General features: G+C 41.9%; 2 protein-coding genes across 3 annotated transcripts; both read right to left on the bottom strand.

Annotated features, from left to right (window-relative positions):
- Positions 1-1,210: 1,210 nt before the first annotated feature.
- LOC115198313 (high affinity immunoglobulin epsilon receptor subunit gamma) lies at positions 1,211-6,358 on the bottom strand. Of its 2 annotated transcripts, none has more exons than XM_029760200.1 (5): positions 6,045-6,358; positions 4,365-4,456; positions 3,542-3,580; positions 3,113-3,136; positions 1,211-3,002 (listed from the first exon to the last, which is right to left on the bottom strand). In XM_029760200.1, exons 1-5 carry the CDS (start codon positions 6,103-6,105, stop codon positions 2,940-2,942), a joined length of 279 nt encoding a protein of 92 aa, XP_029616060.1. In that variant the 5' UTR covers positions 6,106-6,358; the 3' UTR covers positions 1,211-2,939. The 2 variants fall into 2 exon arrangements, with proteins under 2 accessions (XP_029616060.1, XP_029616059.1); XM_029760199.1 differs by having other exon boundaries at positions 3,542-3,592; positions 6,045-6,345.
- A 193-nt stretch (positions 6,359-6,551) lies between these two features.
- On the bottom strand, positions 6,552-16,124 carry ndufs2 (NADH:ubiquinone oxidoreductase core subunit S2). The gene is made up of 13 exons (XM_029760198.1): positions 16,018-16,124; positions 14,459-14,562; positions 13,162-13,352; positions 12,821-12,941; positions 10,703-10,815; positions 10,310-10,384; positions 9,917-10,080; positions 9,707-9,826; positions 9,195-9,324; positions 8,774-8,869; positions 8,258-8,341; positions 7,810-7,867; positions 6,552-6,776 (listed from the first exon to the last, which is right to left on the bottom strand). The coding sequence occupies exons 1-13, from the start codon at positions 16,122-16,124 to the stop codon at positions 6,739-6,741; spliced, it is 1,401 nt and encodes a 466-aa protein (XP_029616058.1). The 3' UTR covers positions 6,552-6,738.
- Positions 16,125-17,944: the final 1,820 nt, after the last annotated feature.

Here is a 17,944-nt window from a genome sequence, read left to right on the forward strand (position 1 = left end):
TCCGAGCTAAACTGACCAAGACGTACCTCCAACAACACATAAAGCCTTGCATAATTCTGCCCCAAAATCATTAAAATGTCTCTTACCCAGTGGCATGTGGGCTATTTAGGTGAGCGCTGATGCCGCCCGTGATGAGCAGTGCCCACTTATAAATATTTTGCTTGTCCAAGCCGTGCACGCCTCTCCAGGGTGCTGTTGGAGGTGCACCGCTGTGGCGCTCCACCAACTTTCGGCAAAAAATGGTCTAACATAAATCATGTACCATATAGCCTACGTTAGAAAGAGTATATGGAATTTTCTGTAACCTACAGACTGGAGTGGAGGTGAAATGTTGACAATGTCACGAGACACGTTTCTCTGATCAAACAGCCTAACCTAAATGGTGCCGAATCAAATAAAACAAATGCGCTTTGATGTGAATATGGCATGTTAACAAACGTGATATCCTAAAAACAAGACAGGTTAAAAAAAAATGGACAGTATGGAATGGAAAATCAGGCTACTCACAACTGCTGTCTAGGAGTTTCACCCAGTGGGCTAAATTGTTCTGATAATCAGTAGTTTCAAGTTTTGTATCCTTCAATTCCAGACCGGCCTTGATTTCAACATCCATGAACCGGGACAAATCTGAACCAATCATCGACATCTGTTTCACAACCTTGGACAGCACAGTAGATGACAGCAGAGCACAGTAAAGAAAAGTATAGTTCAGTACAGTATAATGTACTGCATTGTACCCTACTTTACTCTTCATTAAGATGTCTTTTCATGTTTCATTCAGTACCGAAAATGAACCTGATTTCAACATCCAGAAAATACGTATTTTAAACGTCCGGGAAAAAACAGATTTTCAACTTTCATTAATTAAGAACCTAAAATTAACCTAACTTCAAAGTCTGGGAAAAATACATATTTTAGACTTATTTTCAATGTTATTTTTCTTAGTGTGACTGTTCTAGTTTCGCAGGGGTATAGGCAAAGACATTTGTCTCACCTAGAGCGGAAGAACGGACAAAGACCGCGCACACAGACACACATATGACAGAAACTTCGCAGTGGCCACAAAGAGGATGTGAGTCGGACAGTGTGTGGCCGGGGTCATGATCAGTTGCCATGGCTTCGGTGTAACGGAAACCAGCCTCTGAAATAGCGTGAGCTAGATGCAGCAACTGTGTGAAAGAAAATATAAAAATACCTTACCACAGACCCATCAGTTTGGATATTTTTATTAGAATGTATTATAAAAGCACCATAGAAACTTTGAAAATACCAAAAATACACTCAGAACACCAATATCAATAGTTAAAAACTGTACATGATTTGATAAAACGGTATATGAACCTATATAAAAAATATTTGAGACGTTCGTTTTGAAAATACCAAAAACATCATTCTCGAGCTAGATAAAAAATAAACTCAGTATAAGTATCATACAAAGGAGACAGGCTGCACAAACAAGTTTTCCATCCATTTCATGCAGAATTACCTGACGCATGAAAAAAGCCACGACCGGGCTATGGAAACATGAAATGCCGGAATTCCCCCCCTTCCCCCTCGCGTTCGTCATTGCTGCGACTTGCCTGCTAGTTGAGATTTCAGCTCTTCACCCAGTTTTCGGTTTAGCTATTTGTTTCAAGTGTATGTGGCCGTTCTAGTTTGTATGGCGCCCTGGGCGACCCCCCCTTCAGCGCCCCGTGCCGCCCGTTCCTAAATCCGCTACTGATTTGTATTAGTCTATCTTTTTGCCAAAATTCGTCATCTCTCCCTCCTTTGTTTAATTATAACACACATACATTGATTATTAATTTCAGTAGCCAATCCTGACGTGAAGTTTGTTCTATAGAAAGTATTTGACTCTGATGTTTGCCACAGAAAGTATTTGACTCTAGCCACAAAATGAAGGAAATTAGAAGGGGGGGGGGGCGATTCTGGCAGAGGGGAGATTTTTGACACAACACCTGTACAATCTTATACTGACAGACAATTTGTTCGTTCGACATGGTGGGATACTTTTGTGTCGGTAAAATTAATTATGCGAGAAATGGCGGCGGAAACGTTTTCTGCGCAAATATTGATATAATAACCATCATATCGAAGTAAATTTGGGAGTCACGAAAGTATATGTTGTGTGGTTCTCCCACTACGACTCGGGAAAGCGTGCAGTTTATTTGGCTACAGAGGAAATAAATTATGAACTTCACAGGGTGGTGAATGTACATGGTGTTGGCTTGCTTGCTCCTATACAATTAACATCGAGGGTTTTATACTGGTGAGATGACGAACGATGATTAGGTTTGACCATTACAAATAATATCGCTCGTATAATAATCTCATAATATGTTGCCTACCCGCACGGTATCTGCTAGGTGTTGGCTAGAGCGCATGTGCCAAGACCAACTCGGGTACATTTTCTATTCAATGCAACAGTTTTTGTGACTAATTAGCAGTAGAGTTGAAAATGCGATAGAAATTGTATTTTTCATTCGGTACATGGGAATTTAACCGTAAAATATATTTTTACGTGCACTACGTTATCACGCACAGGATTGTATCCTCATAAAGTCAGTAAAACATATCTGGTGGGAAAATGCGCATGTTATTTTATGCAGATTTGATCATATTTACATGAAAATCTGTCGCAAATTGGATGCAAACCTAGCTACTGTCAAAACAATCGTAAATACATTTTTACCCACTGCTCAACTTCTTCACTCTTTTGCTCTTCTCACGTTTCTCTCTCTTTCGAGACACATACCACAACATACAAAGGAGGCTTTCACATATGAATTGCAAATAAATGTTTAAAAAAAACGTTACATTTTCGCTCAAAAGCTATGTTAAATAAATACATAAGATGCACGGGAAATACCTGGAAAGACAAAAGTGATTTAACAAATGGAAAGAGTCAAACTTTCTCTTTCTTCAACTAATCCTCGGGACTAGTGCAAGCCTTTCTTCTGGCCGATGCTCTGGTAGGTGTCTGCAGCATGAGGAGTCAATCCCTGAGATAGGAGAGAGAGAGAGAAAGGGAAAACGAGAAAAAATATATAATTAAGCAAGGACCGACAATTGAAATTCCACACATCAACTAAGATCACCGTCACCAACTCACCGTATAGATGCTCTCCTCTGCATTCTGTCAGAGTGAAAGAGAAACACCATTACAAAACACAAACACTGAGGAGAATAACTACAAATAACTAAATCACTATTCATGCAACATCTTGAAACAGGACGTGCTTGTGTGTGAGTACAGGTATGACATGTTTTTTGTTGTTGTAAGAAAGTGTGTGAAAAATAAGCTATTAGGTTTAATGTTAAATGTTTGTCAGGAAATCCCTCCCTGCCTCCAACCGACTGTAAAGCAGTAGCTGTGTTTGTCTGCGTTGTACAGGACTAGAAAATGGTTTGGAGCATATCTCACATTACATTGATTTGATCCCCGGTCAACTGCAAGGGCTCGTTTTCATGTATCTGGGTGCCACAGGGGCTTGTTTAATAGGGTTTAACAGTGTAGATCATGTTACTGTGGCTTTCTCACCACTGGCTTTGCTGTCCCAGTCCCAGTCGCCGGAGCCGTCTGTGGGAAATACTGAGTGTTGAAAGATAGAGGTAAGACAGACAGAGACAGACAGACAGATGAAACTGAATCAACCCCAAGCTGTTAAAGGCATTTGTGTAGATCTTAAACGATTGGATGGGTATAAGCAATACGGTGAAAATTCCACCTAACCTTCCAGAGGACAAGGTGGAGCTACTACCATAGTTTATATACCCATAGTCATACTGCAGAGAACATTGGTTTTTAGATCAGTGTTTATACCTATCCATATCTTTCAGATCTACATTGCCTTCAGAAGGTATTCATAGCCCTGGACTTATTCCATATTTTGTTGTTACAGCCTGAATTCAAAAATGGATTCAATAGATTTTTTTTCTCTCACCCATCTACTGTACACACAATACCTTGTAAGGACAGTGAAAACTTTTTTAGAATTGTTTAGCTAATTTATTGAAAATGAAATACAGAAATCTCATTTACATAAGTATTCACACTCCTTTGCTATGACACTCCAAATGGAGCTCAGGTGCATCCAATTTCCTTTGATCATCCTTGAGGTGTCACTACAACTTGATTGGAGTCCACTTTTGGCCAATTCAACTGTTTGGACATGATTCAGAAAGAAACACACCCGTCTACATAAGGTCCCACAGTTGACATTGCATGTCAGATCAGAAACTATACCATGAAGTCCAATGAACTGTCTGTAGATCTCCACAATATAATTGTGATGAGGCATATACAGTATCTGGGGAAAGGGTATAAAACTATTTCTAGAGTGTAGAAGGCAAGGCAGCTGTACCTTGATCCTGCAGTATAGCACGGTAAGGATGATACCGTACAGAAACAAGATGGCGTCCAGGATGTAGCAGATCTGAGGCTCAACCAGGGCCGCTGAGGACAGAGGAGAAGAACTGCTATTCACAGGATGGTCCTCTGAGGTCTGACCACCAATTTAGTCATTTAGCAGATACTCTTATCCAGAGCGACTTACAATGCATGTAAATAAGGTAGATAAAAACAACCAGACAATATCAGTTATCGCAAGTGACCACCAGTAATCAGTCTGTCGCGCAGATCTCACAGTCATCTTTCCTTACCTGTTTGGCTAGTACAGTACCTACCTACTCCTATCCACAACATGTCAAAAATGATCTTGGTTAATATCATTGTGTACTGACAAGTAGGAATATCTTTAAATTGAGTTTCTCTCAGTTTTCACCTGGAAAATGTGATTATTTTATCTTTAACATCAGTTTGGTGTGTGTGTGTGTGCAAGTGTGAGGCGGGACTAGGATGATGTGGTTGATTTATCTATGATCTCTTTTGGTTTCCTTTCCTCATATCTGTGAACCTCAGAAAACCGCTGTAGATTTAAATAGAGAACGCTATGGAGAACACTGAAATGTTTACTGTATATGCATGCATATAGGTGCAGTACACTTACACTGATGCTTAGACATAGTGTAAGCTTCTGTGTACGTGTGTGGACCATGTAGATGGTGCTGACATTTCGTCAGTGCATACAGTGCCGTGAAAAAGTAATGCTATCACTTTCTTCAGTATCAAATGTTAGAGGACCAGTGTGGCCACTGCTTTGCTTCTGCGGTCCCAGAAATGGCTCCAAAACAATAAGAATTGAGCCCTATCCCCTTTTTTTTATTGTTACACACATTCGGTCCATCACACCAAGTGTTCATCCTACCAATACCACTGACATCGTTTTGCCCTCTATATTGAGAATGTCAGAATCACCTATACTACACCAATACACAGGAAATGTTTTGCTCCAAACTCCGTTTGGTTATAATGAAAAATCGATTTCTAAAACCAGGTTAAAACAGTCATGAGCAAAACCATTTACAGACAGGAAAAGCTATGATTTACTTCATTTTTTCAGGAAGGATAAATGATGCCCACTTCAACAATTATTGTAAACGTGTCGCTACAGGGTTTCTATCAAGTAAATGGTTGATAATTCATAATATGACAAATAATATTTCGACGAGTTCCAAATACCAGTACATCACATTCAAATATTTTCACTGACGGACTTATGTCAGTCTTCAGTAAAAAGATTTGAACGTGATGCACCGACATATGTAACTCGAACTATGTTCATTGCTGGACTCCCTGAGATCTGGGCCCGTTTCTACAAAGCATCTCAGCGTAGGAGTGCTGATCTAGGATCCGTTTTGCCTTGTAGATCATAATGAATAAGATTGTATGGTCAGATCCTAGATCAGCACCACTCTGAAATGCTTTGTGGACATGAGCCCTGATCTCACCCATGGGACTCACCATGATACTTTATAATTAACTTAACTTTAAAATATTTCCTCCAGTGGGAGACCAAATTTAGCTGGAATCATACTAACCAAAAAGTTAAACTCATGTTAATCCCACAAAGAAATAACACTTTCATAGAGCAGGTCAACAGCCAAACATCAAGAGGTTTGTACTTATCAAACTCCAGACTCACCAGCGCTGCCAAAGCACAACCACAGAGGAAGAGCTGAAAGAACCTGGAATCTGCCTCCCATTGTCACGGCAACAAGGATACAATAGGACACACCGCAACAGTAGACAGCGGCGACAAGCTCTTTTTACCGGGCGTCGGACTGCTCAGTCAGTAACCAGCATATAGGTTGAGCAGGGCAGACGAGTCGGTTGGTTTAGTGTGGTGATGACGCATCGCTACAAAGAAAGCCAGGGTTGAGCAGCAGGGGGAAGTTGTGGTCGAGCTCAGTCCATTTTTTTATGATCAGACCACTCCCCTGTCTGTGGGCCTGCACACAGCGTTGGAGGAAGGACAGACTGAAAGACCTAGAAATGCTTCGGTTTCTGTCGACTTACTCTATCTTTACCACATGTTGGTTGTGCAACATGGTGTTTTGAAAACGGAAATAACATTGAGCTATGACTTCCCTGAAGGTCTTACTGTATGCGTTTCTTAACTACAAAAATACTGATAAGTGAAATGACACTATTTGACTGATCAGAGATAAAATATTTATTAGGTTTACAGCATTATACATCAATGATTACGAGTTGGCCCATCTGTCAAAATCTCAGTACAGTGAATGAGAGACAAACAAGGTCGTAAAGAGAGCGCTGAGAAATCCTCTTCAGACTGGAACCATGGGTGTCATCGTTCAACAGTCAGGTGTTTTAACTTAACGGTCAACTTCTCCAAACACAATGTCCTGGGTGCCTGTCACAAAAAAAAAAAAACACTCAACCATACATTGAACAGGAACTACACTGAACAAAAATATAAATGCAACATGTAAAGTGTTGGTCCCATGTTTCATGAGCTGAAATAAAAGATCCCAGAAATTCTCCATATGCACAAGTAGCTTATTTCTCACAAATTTGTTTACATCCCTGTTAGTGAGCATCTCTCCTTTGCCAAGAAATGAATATCGAGAGGCTGATTAAACAGCATGATCATTACACAGGTGCATCTTGTGCTGGGGACAATAAAAGACCACTCTAAAATGTGCAGTTTTGTCACACAACACAAGGCCACAGATGTCTCATGTTTTGAGGGAGTGTGCAATTGGTATGCTGACTGCAGGAATGTCCACCAGAGCTGTTGCCAGATAATTGAAGGTTAATTTCTCTACCATAAGCCACCTCCAACCTAATTTTAGAGAATTTAGCAGTACGCCCAACCAGCCTCACAACCATCGGACCACATCTAACTACGCCAGCCCAGGACAACGTGTTCCAGTTCCCGCCAATATCCAGCAACTTCGCACAACCATTGAAGAGTGAGACCACATTCCACAGGCCACAAAAGCCTGATCAACTCTATGCTAAGGAGATGAGGCAAATGGTGGTCAAACCAGATACTGACTGGTTTTCTGATCCACGCGCATAGCTTTTTATTTTAAGGTATCTGTGATCAACATGTATATCTGTCTTCCCAGTCATGTGAAATCCATAGATTAGCACCTAACAAATGTATTTAAAATTAACTGATTTCCTTATATGAACTTAACTCCTTTGTAAAACCTTTCAAAATGTTGCGTTTATATTTTTGTTCAGTGTACACGAATTGCATTGCTAAGGATTCTGATATTCAATGGTTGACTGATAACATAAGGGTTGTGTTCAGCAGGGAGAATTGTTTGTGAAACAGAGATATTAATACAATTAGAACACAGATGTTTGTCAACCGTCACAAAACATTTTGCTACAGTGTATCCTACTGAACATAACCCAGTAGAAACATTTCTTACCAATAATGGCCACTACGTCAGCCAGCATGTGTCCTTTAGCCATCATGTCCAGGGCAGCCTGGGGAAGACAACGTCGCAAAACCATCAATCAACTATAAACCGAAAGAAGCATCATACATAGCTTTTTTTCTTATAAAATCTGTGTTGCGACACGTTTGCGCAATGCACTTGAAATAAAGTGATTTGATACAGAAACCAAAACAGTGTGGGACGGTCTGGTGTGTTAATGTCCCAAGAACAAACATGTTACAACACAGACAGAGAGGGGAAGGCAGGGTTGGGTTTGTGTTCTTTTACAAATGCTATTATACTGGTTTATAAATGTCCTTAATGAACTATAAGTAGCCTTGAGGAAGAAGCTGTTTCACACATTGAATAATTTATAACTGCATTAAATAATTCAGGGCGTGAATTCTGCCTGTGTTGTGGTAGTTTGAACTCCCCGTACCAAGTGAGCGAATCCGGGAGCTTTGATTTTGCAGCGGTAGGGCCTGCTGGAGCCGTCAGATACCAGATACACACCAAACTCTCCCTGCAAAATAACACAATATTACACATTAATATTCCTCCCCAACACATTCACACCAAACTCTCCCTGGAAGAGACAGGAGATCACATTACACACAACAGCAGCACCTACAGCATATTATATCCGGTGTATTAGTCTACCTATATCCAGGGACTACAGATTCAAATTAACCAGCTAGCTGAATCTGGCACATTTACAGAATATCTCTGGCTGTCAAATCAATGTAATAAATGACATGGAATTGTTTTATATCTAAAGGCATCCTATGACTACAAAATGGATCAGTTGGAGGAGAATCTCACCATTACAAACAGTAAACTGCTCACATAGAATAGCCTCAAAGTATTTGAGGTTCAATATAAAAAAAAAATTTAAAACAGAGAAAGGCTCAAAGCCCTTCTATCCATGCACGTCTGAAGGAAGGGGAGGGCTTACCTTGGGTGCTTCTACAGCTGTGTATGTGGATCCGGGGGGCACCTGGTAACCCTCTGTGTACAGCTTAAAGTGATGGATCAGAGACTCCATGGACATCTAACATGGGAACATTAACCACCATTACAACTGATGTTTATGCTTATAGAGACTCGATGTGAAACACTCCACTGTAACCAGGGCTTGTGTTTAACTACAGGGTAAGGCAGACAAAAATCGAGGATGATCTAAATGCCCCGAATCAGTGTTTCTCCATCCTGGTCCCGAGCAGCCTAAAAAGGTGCACTCGGACACCTGATTCATCTAATTAACTCATCAAGCCGTTTGATTAGTTGAATCCGGTGCGTTTAGCGCTAGGGCTAAAAACGTGCACGCCGCTGTCCTCAATGATCTCAAATAAAAAAATATTCAGTCGTTCTCTCACCTTCATCTCAGATCTCTTGGGCGGGGCCACCTTGGCGTCGTCCACTTTGATCTCTCCCGCTGGCATCTTGTTGAGGGCTTCGATCATGATCCTGAGACTCTGCCTCATCTCCTCCACCCTGCACAGGTACCTGACCAACACCAAAGACAAAGAGGAGAGGAAGGAGGGAGGGAAACAAGATGTAAACATGTATATTGTGAAGGTATTTTAAAAGTTGTATTGACAGATACAGCTAGATAAGTAGATGGGGGGGGGCAGAACGGGGGATTAAACCGCAGCCCTCCAGGGGCATGTGGTCCGTGTGTGGCAGCACTACCACTAGACCAGCCGCCGACAACGCCAAAACAGATCATGTAGAGGATTCAATCAAAAACAATCAATAAGAAATATGAAGGTAAAACAGACAAAATCTCTCATCTACACAAAGGCAATACTAAGTAAAAGAGAGAGAGAGGCAGACAGAGAGAGGCAGACAGAGAGGCAGACAGAGAGAGGACAGTAGGCCTTCTCACCTGTCGTAGCAGTCTCCCTTGCTGCCGATGGGAACGTCAAACTCCACCTCGTCATACTTGTCGTAGGGCTGAGACTTCCTCAGGTCCCACTTGATGCCTGAACCCCTCAGCATCACACCACTGACAGACAAGCAGAGGGGGTTATTTACATCTTTCATTAGCTTCTCAACAGTTTGAGAGAGAGTGTGTGAGTGAGTGAGTGCGTCTCACCTGAAGCCATAGTTGAGTGCGTCCTCTGCAGACACAACCCCGATGTCCACAGTCCGGTTCTTCCAGATACGGTTGTTGGTCAACATCTCCTCCACCTCATCTATTCTGATGGAGAAGTTCTTGCACCACTCGTAGATATCATCCATTAGTCCCAGTGGCATGTCCTGGGACAAGCAGATAACACAACCATCTTATCTTTACAGCGACCATTCCATCGCATACATAGCTGTAGGGTGAAGTTGCCCCTAGACGCTGATCTTGGGTCAGTTTTGCGGTCGTCCCCCCAATGGTGAAGGTTAGGATTGGGGAGAGGATGCTGATCCTAGATCTGGACCTAGGGGAAACGTCACCCAGGAGAAACCCCATAAGACTTAGTTCCCTGGCTGCCCTCACCTGGTGTACTCCTCCAGGTCTGACGTAGGCTGCATGCATCCTGGCCCCTGAGACACGCTCATAGAACTCAAACATCTAGAAGGATAGAGACAAGACAAAACACCATGAAAGGTCCAGTGCTATCAAAAAACATGGTTTTCCAGTGTTTTACATATATTTACACACTGAGGTTGGAATAATACTGGGAAATTGTGAAAATTATGCTAATACACTTTTAGTTTAAGAGCCGTTTGAAAAGACTGCCTGAAATTCCGTCCTGTTTGGGTGAGATGGAGTTTTGGCCTGCCTGGTGATATTAAATGAGTTAATATACCAATAAGAAAAAGGACTTCCAAAAATGGCTACTTCATGCTTGATACGGCCCCAGATCCTAAATTCTGTTTCCATTCTCACCTTCTCTCTCTCCTCGAACATCCAGAAGAAGGGGGTCATGGCTCCGATGTCCAGGGCGTGGGTGGTGATGGCCATGATGTGGTTCAGGATGCGAGTCAGCTCTCCGAAAAGAACTGCAAAACAACAGAAGTAGACCCTGAAAAGTCATACTTACTTAATTCACCACTGTTGCCCATCTTCTGCCTGTGTGGAGATTGTGTAACAGGCCCCAGTCCCTCTGTACAGTTGAAGTCAGAAGTTTACATACAACTTGGCCAAATACATTTAAACTCAGTTTTTCACAATTCCTGATGTTTAATCCTTGTAAAAAATTCCTGTCTTAGGTCAGTTAGGATCACCACTTCAATTTAAGAACGTGAAATGTCACAATAATAGTGGAGGGAATGATTAATTTCAGCTTTTATTTCTTTCATCACATTCCCAGTGGGTCAGAAGTTTACATACACTCAATTACTATTTGTTAGCATTGTCTTTAAATTGTTTGACTTGGGTCAAACGTTTCAGGTAGCCTCCCACAATAAGTTGGGTGAATTTTGGCCCATTCCTCCTGACAGAGCTGATGTAACTGAGTCAGGTTTGTAGGCCGCCTTGCTTGCACACGCCTTTTCAGTTCTGCCCAGAAATTGTTATAGGATTGAGGTCAGGGCTTTGTGATGGCGACTCCAATACCTTGACTTTGTTGTCCTTGAGCCATTTTGCCACAACTTTGGAAGTATGCTTTGGGTCATTGTCCATTTGGAAGACACATTTGCGACCAAGCTTTAACTTCCTGACTGATGTCTTGAGATGCTGCTTCAATATATCCACATAACTTTCCTTCATCATGGTGTCATCTATTTTGTGAAGTCCACCATTCCCTCCTTCAGCAAAGCACCCCCACAACATGATGCTGCCACCCCCATGCTTCACGGTTGGGATGGTGTTCTTCAGCTTGTAAGCCTCCCCCTTTTTCTTCCAAACATAATGATGGTCATTATGGCCAAACAGTTCTATTTTTGTTTCATCAGACCAGAGGACATTTCTCCAAAAAGTACGATCTTTGTCCCCATGTGCAGCTGCAAACCGTAGTCTGGCTTTTTTTTTACGGCGGTTTTGGAGCAGTGGCTTCTTCCTTGCTGAGCAGCCTTTCAGATTGTCAATATAGGACTCGTTTTACTGTGGGAATAGATACTTTTGTACCTGTTTCCGCCAGCATCTTCACAAGGTCCTTTGCTGTTGTTCTGGGATTGATTTGCACTTTTTGCACCAAAGTACGTTCATCTCTAGGAGACAGAACGCGTCTCCTTCCTGGGCAGTATGACGGCTGCGTGGTCCCATGGTGTTTATACTTGCGTACTATTGTTTGTACAGATGAACATGGTACCTTCAGGCGTTTGGAAATTGCTCCCAAGGATGAACCAGACTTGTGGAGGTCCACAATTTTTTTCTGAGGTCTTGGCTGATGGCTTTTGATTTTCCCATGATGTCAAACAAAGAGGTGCTGAGTTTGAAGGTAGGCCTTGAAATACATCCACAGGTACACCTCCAATTGACTCAAATAATGTCAATTTGCCTATCAGAAGCTTTCAAAGCCATGACATATTTTTCTGGGATTTTCCAAGCTGTTTAAATGCACAGTCAACTTAATACAGTGAATTATAAGTGAAATAATCTCTCTGTAAACAATTGTTGGAAAAATGACTTGTGTCATGCACAAAGTAGATGTCCTCACCGACTTGCCAAAACTATAGTTGGTTAACAAGAAATTTGTGGAGTGGCTGAAAAACGAGTTTTAATGACTCCAACCTAAGTGTATGTAAACTTCCGACTTCAACTGTATATCCATGTTGAACTCCATGTAGCTAACTACTGACCCCTAGTGACCGTGTATGAAAGGGTAAATGGGGCCAGATGACCTCAGAAGGTTATGATTCTCACGCTTGTTACTGTTGTGCTGGTAAAGGAGAGAGGTGCACCACCTTAACCACAAATTTCACTTGTTTACCAAAACTGTACCCTTATCTCTGAACCTACAATTCAGGGGGGAAAAAAACTCGTGTAAGTTGGTTTGCTCATCAGTTTGAGGTATTGGTTAGTTTGTCCTTTCTGGCGAGGTCGTCTAGTAGCAGCTAGTCTCACCTCTGATCCACTGTGCGCGGGGCGGGGCCTGGATGTTGAGCAGCTTCTCCACGGCCAGAGAGTAGGCCTGCTCGTTACACATCATGGACACATAGTCCAACCTGTCAAAGTAAGGCAGCGCCTACAGCAAAACACAGGAAGACTGGTCAATGCATTTCATCAAACAAAAACATGCCCGTTGTAGAAGAGCCTAAACAGGAGCGTGTACATTACAAGCATCTTAGCCAGGACACTTACTCTAGTAACTTTCAGACAATTTGCTATCCTAGCCGACGGCTGAACTATTCTGCCAGGATTTTTTCCTTCTTACATACCTTACTGTCTCTAGGTGTGCTACGTACCTGCAGGTAGGTCTTGTACTCAATGAGTTTTTCTGTGCCGCGGTGCAGCAGGCCCACGTGGGGATCACACTTCTTCACTGACTCCCCGCTGAGCTCCAGCACCAGACGCAGCACGCCGTGGGCTGCGGGGTGCTGGGGGCCAAAGTTAATGGTCAGGTTAGACACCTCCTTCTCCATAGGAGCATCCTTATCTGAGAGAGGGGTCGAGAGGAGATTTGGCAGTTAAAGTTGATAAGAAAAGCTACTGTATTGTTAAAAAGTAAAACCAAAGCATTTCGTCTCTTGGCCTTCGTCAGGGTTCAACATAGAGAAAAGAAAGAGAGGTTGGACAGGCTAGTTGGTTCGGAATTCTTGCATACGAGTTTAGATAAAAGCTGAATGTAGAATGACTATGATAAAGTCACAGAGTATGATATGGAATTATTCTAAATCTGTAATAAAGTGATAAAGTCACAGAATGAGTTTAGAAACCACTGACAACCACGTTGTGGCCAATCAGGTTCGATGGAGTAGCAGGCAATAAAATGCAACTCCCACATATGGAACTAACAGATTTCAATCATTATACACAACTTTGGACTTGGGCCAAAATAACAACTAGGGATTTGACCTTTGACTGAGTACTCGAATGAAAAAAAGCTATTTTTAGAACAAGGGAGGCAGTGGGAAAAAATGTGCGCATTCATCTACATGCCAACAGTGAGAAACAGTGCCTAATTTATCATAACCATTACAGATAACACATCCTAACTGCTAAGTTGCCTCATATATTCAGTCAATAAAAAAACAAGTGCCATTTAAGATATATTTGTTGAAACTGCAAAATCAACTGGTTATATTTTATCGTGGACCTCAATCATTTTAGACATTAGACATTTTAGTCATTTAGCAGACGCTCTTATCCAGAGCGACTTACAGTAATGAATGCATACATTTCATTTCATGAATTTTTTTGTACTGGCCCCCCGTGGGAATCGAACCCACAACCCTGGCGTTGCACACACCATGCTCTACCAACTGAGCCACAGGGAAGGCTATCAAAAAGGAAGTAAGCTGATTAATGTGGCGCTTGCTTGTAGAAGCCTATGGCTGTGCAATGGCATAGCCTTGTTTTGTTCATTTTGCAAAAAAGACACCCTTATTTCCAGAGCCCTTATCACAGTCAAGACTCCTATTTTATAGTTAAAAAAACATGATGTAATATAACGGAATACAATTTGAGTACTCAAAAACTCATGCACATCATTAATAACTTGCAGGCCTATAGATAAAGACAGTACACAACAGTGGGGCGTACCATTCCATGGTGGGGGGACCCATTTCTCAGTGATGGCGCTGGGGTACATCACCGCCCCAGCATAGTGCTCCGTCCACTCCACATCTGGCTGCCACTGTTTCTGCCTGGAAAGAGAGAATAACAAGCAACCATGATGCATCAATGGTACTAAGGCAGTGTGTGGATGTTGTTGACCAAGTGTTTAAACCAGGAGGTTTCAAACCGCTCCTCAGGGACCCCCAGCTGTTCCATGCATTTGAACTAATCATCAAGCACCCTGGACTACCTGAATCAGGTGAGCTAGTTCAGGACTACAACAACATTGTGAAACGTCTAGGAGGTTTGAAAACCACTGGTTTGACCTACACAGTTTTGTGAGGTAAACAAATGCTTTCTCAGAGCAATAACAAAAAAATACATGATCCCTGGCCATGACCCCACACTGGGGGTGTCTCAGGGGGAGTGGGATATGCAAAAAAAGAAATAAACATTTCACACCACACACACTTATACAGGTTATACACGTGTACATGTGTGAAACAGGACAAACATAAACACCCCTTATTTGACCTTTATGATAACATGTGCCAAGTAAACTAATATCATAAGGTGAATGCACCAATTTGTAAGTTGCTCTGGATAAGAGCGTCTGCTAAATGACCTAAATGTAAATCTAATATAAGTAGACTAGAGTCCAGGGTAGGGCATTAATCTGCTCTAGGTCAGCCAAGACAGACTGACGACATGGTCACTAATCACATTTCACACAAGTAAAACGGTAGGATTAAACTGAGATTCACCAAATGAAATGTTTTTGTGTATAAAGCAGGCCTCAATATCAAGCATTATCCAACTGTTGGTAATGGTCCATAGCGACTTGTCAAGGCACAAATGGATCGGTAAGGCTGAACTGTTCCAAGTTACTGTCTAACACGTTTTTATGTTTGACCCTGGAGTGATTCATATGAACGTGTGAGAGGTGTACAACCGGTGTTGTTGACCTCAATACAGTAAATGGCATCAGGTTGTGTAAACACTCATAACGCGTTATGTAAAACGTGTTGTTATTGAGCCTAGTTAACTACAAGAAGGTGGCTAGCTAGCCTAGATTCCAGACCTATTTTGTGCTAACATTCCACTCATTGTACACATGTTTTTTCGGACAATAGTAAGAAACATGCATTTAAATTGCAAGAAATTGCTAGGTAAGGTTAACGCCACTCTGCTTGTTCGCAAGATGACAAGCTGGCCATGAATCGAATGTGCTGCAGTGCTGTCAAAATCCACCTGATTCGATTCAAGTAACCTAGCTACTAACGTTAGCCGGGTTGCCACCTAACAGCTCTTTTAATGTTACAGCAATTATGCAACAGTTCCTTCTGACATAACATAAGCTTGATGTTGTGTGTCGTGTCAGGTATGTGAACGACAAGCCCAAACCCTGCTGTAGATGAGCAGTGCCTTTTGTTAGCTAGCTAATGCTAGCTGTTATGTGACCGTTTTTGATCCCTAAACGACCTATTTGGACATTATTGATCGGTTAAACTATAATTGCGCTTATCGAACTATGAGAATCTCACCTGTTTTGCAGGACAGTGCAAGCAGGGCTAACCAAATTACTATTTATAATCAATTTTGTTGAAGGACGTCCGAGTTTGCTAAGCGACCTCAACATTGTCCCCGCCATCTTTGCAGTCAAAGTAGCTCTGCATCCGGTGGCGTAATGATTTCTTCTTCTTTGGGGTTTAGTTTGGGGTTTAGGGCGAACTACATGCTAAAAAGTGTATTATCGCCAACAACTGGACGGGGGTAAATGTTCTCTTCCACTGGGAAGAGAACATTTACATTAACCCACAAAAACTACAAAAGAATGTTAAATAAATAAATAATATATATATTCCAGCTGCTTTAGTCATTCAAAACCTAAAAAACCCGCTCAGGTTCAGAGGCCTGAAAGGGTGCGACCACACGGAAAAGTAGTCCATGTAGCTCCTCAGATGTTTGCTGTCTTTTAATCCCAGAAATAGTTCAACTGCAGAAACAATGATATCGACCTTTCTTGACTTTTTTTCAATGTGCACAGTGCCATTTACCAGCATCGCTATGAAAGCAATAAAGTCCACTTTCTTCACCTGAAGAATTTCTGGGTCCTGTTGATACGCAGGCTGCGGTGTATGTTGCAGTGTAATTCTACCAGTATTCCCTACCATTGGACCTTCAGACCTTTATAGCATTTTGACTGCCTCCGCATAGGAGACAGACTGAGCTGCCCTGATTTTGGTAACCTCCATTTTTTTCCCCCTGATCAGGCATTCCAAGGCCTCATGTTCTTCACCGCAGTTACAACACTTTGCTCCTTGACCAAAGTTGACAGAATGATGGTACTGCCACCTATCGCACTGAAGTATAATGGAAGTTGAGTTGGTACTATATGGAAAATTGAGTGACTTGCTGTTCAAATGTATTTTTACGGTAGTGGAAGACGTACAAATTGCTAGTGTTAAATGTAGGCTAGTGTATTGTAGAAGTAGTGATTGTCTTTGTAGTAGTGGGATAGTAGCCTATATAGTAACAGTAGAAATACTAAATGCAGTGGTAGTGGAAATACCCACTTGACTGTTGCCCCGTAATAGTATAGTGCTTTTTCACACTTATATAATATAGTTATTTGGCTTGCTCCTCCAGAATTGCTGCCGGCCATGACCAAAGCCTCACGGGAGTTGACTTGGGGGTGTGGTTTGATGTGGGTGTGTCCATGCCACCACCAAGACACACCCATCTGTCAGAACCTTGCCCACAGCCATTTCCCCCCAGGCAATCATAACAAACAACTCCTGCAGATTGAGTTCAATAACTACAGGGAGATATATGGTGAGATGCCAGAGGAAGCTTTGAATAGGTCAGTAGCCTACAGAGTAATATGAGAATACAAGTGCTGAATTTATGTAGATATTTTAAATGTAGGTCTATGTAGAATATACAACCCTTCACATAATACCATAGAAGCCAGGTTCTGCTAATATAACAATGTGCACCTTTCACTGTCGTTCCCAGCCAATACAGATACTGTGCCTATCGGCATTTTGTCTGGTGGTAATGAAGCTACGTTGGCAAACATGTCAGAGGGGTCATACCTTCCTGTGTGGTGTCCCGTATACAATAGGAGTTCACTGATCTTGGTGCAGAACACACAGGGCTTCTCCCTCCCCATATTGTCTGATACCATTCAATAATAAAAAGACAATACAAGTAAAAGTTGTCTAGTAAAATGTTAGTGCCAGGTCTCTCTCCATTCAAAGACATCAGCAACAAGCCTGTCTGTCAGTCTGGACTTCATCACATCATCTTGTAAGTCTCCATCTGCTGGCTCCATACATCTTTCTGTGAACACGTACACACTGTAGCAGGATCAAGGGTGTAGGGTTTCCACGTCACCAAGTTCAATAACAAAACAGGCACCAGTAGCACAAATAGAACACTTAGGGGAAGTTTATTATGGATTTTTGT

This window comes from Salmo trutta, chromosome 8 (genome assembly GCF_901001165.1).
Source record: "Salmo trutta chromosome 8, fSalTru1.1, whole genome shotgun sequence".
Lineage (NCBI taxonomy): Eukaryota > Metazoa > Chordata > Actinopteri > Salmoniformes > Salmonidae > Salmo > Salmo trutta.

What these genes read in the sequence shown, in the direction of transcription:
- LOC115198313 (XM_029760199.1), bottom strand. Translation starts at nt 6,105, where the DNA reads ATGGGAGGCAGATTCCAGGTTCTTTCAGCTCTTCCTCTGTGGTTGTGC. An exon ending in CTGGGACAGCAAAGCCAGTG is followed by an intron (nt 3,137 to 3,541) that starts GTGAGAAAGCCA and finishes TCACTCTGACAG; the next exon opens with AATGCAGAGGAGAGCATCTA. An exon ending in CAGAGGAGAGCATCTATACG is followed by an intron (nt 3,003 to 3,112) that starts GTGAGTTGGTGA and finishes CTCCTATCTCAG; the next exon opens with GGATTGACTCCTCATGCTGC.
- ndufs2 (XM_029760198.1), bottom strand. Translation starts at nt 16,124, where the DNA reads ATGGCGGGGACAATGTTGAGGTCGCTTAGCAAACTCGGACGTCCTTCA. An exon ending in GCACTCAACTATGGCTTCAG is followed by an intron (nt 9,827 to 9,916) that starts GTGAGACGCACT and finishes CTTGTCTGTCAG; the next exon opens with TGGTGTGATGCTGAGGGGTT. An exon ending in TGACGTAGTGGCCATTATTG is followed by an intron (nt 6,777 to 7,809) that starts GTAAGAAATGTT and finishes TTTTTGTGACAG; the next exon opens with GCACCCAGGACATTGTGTTT.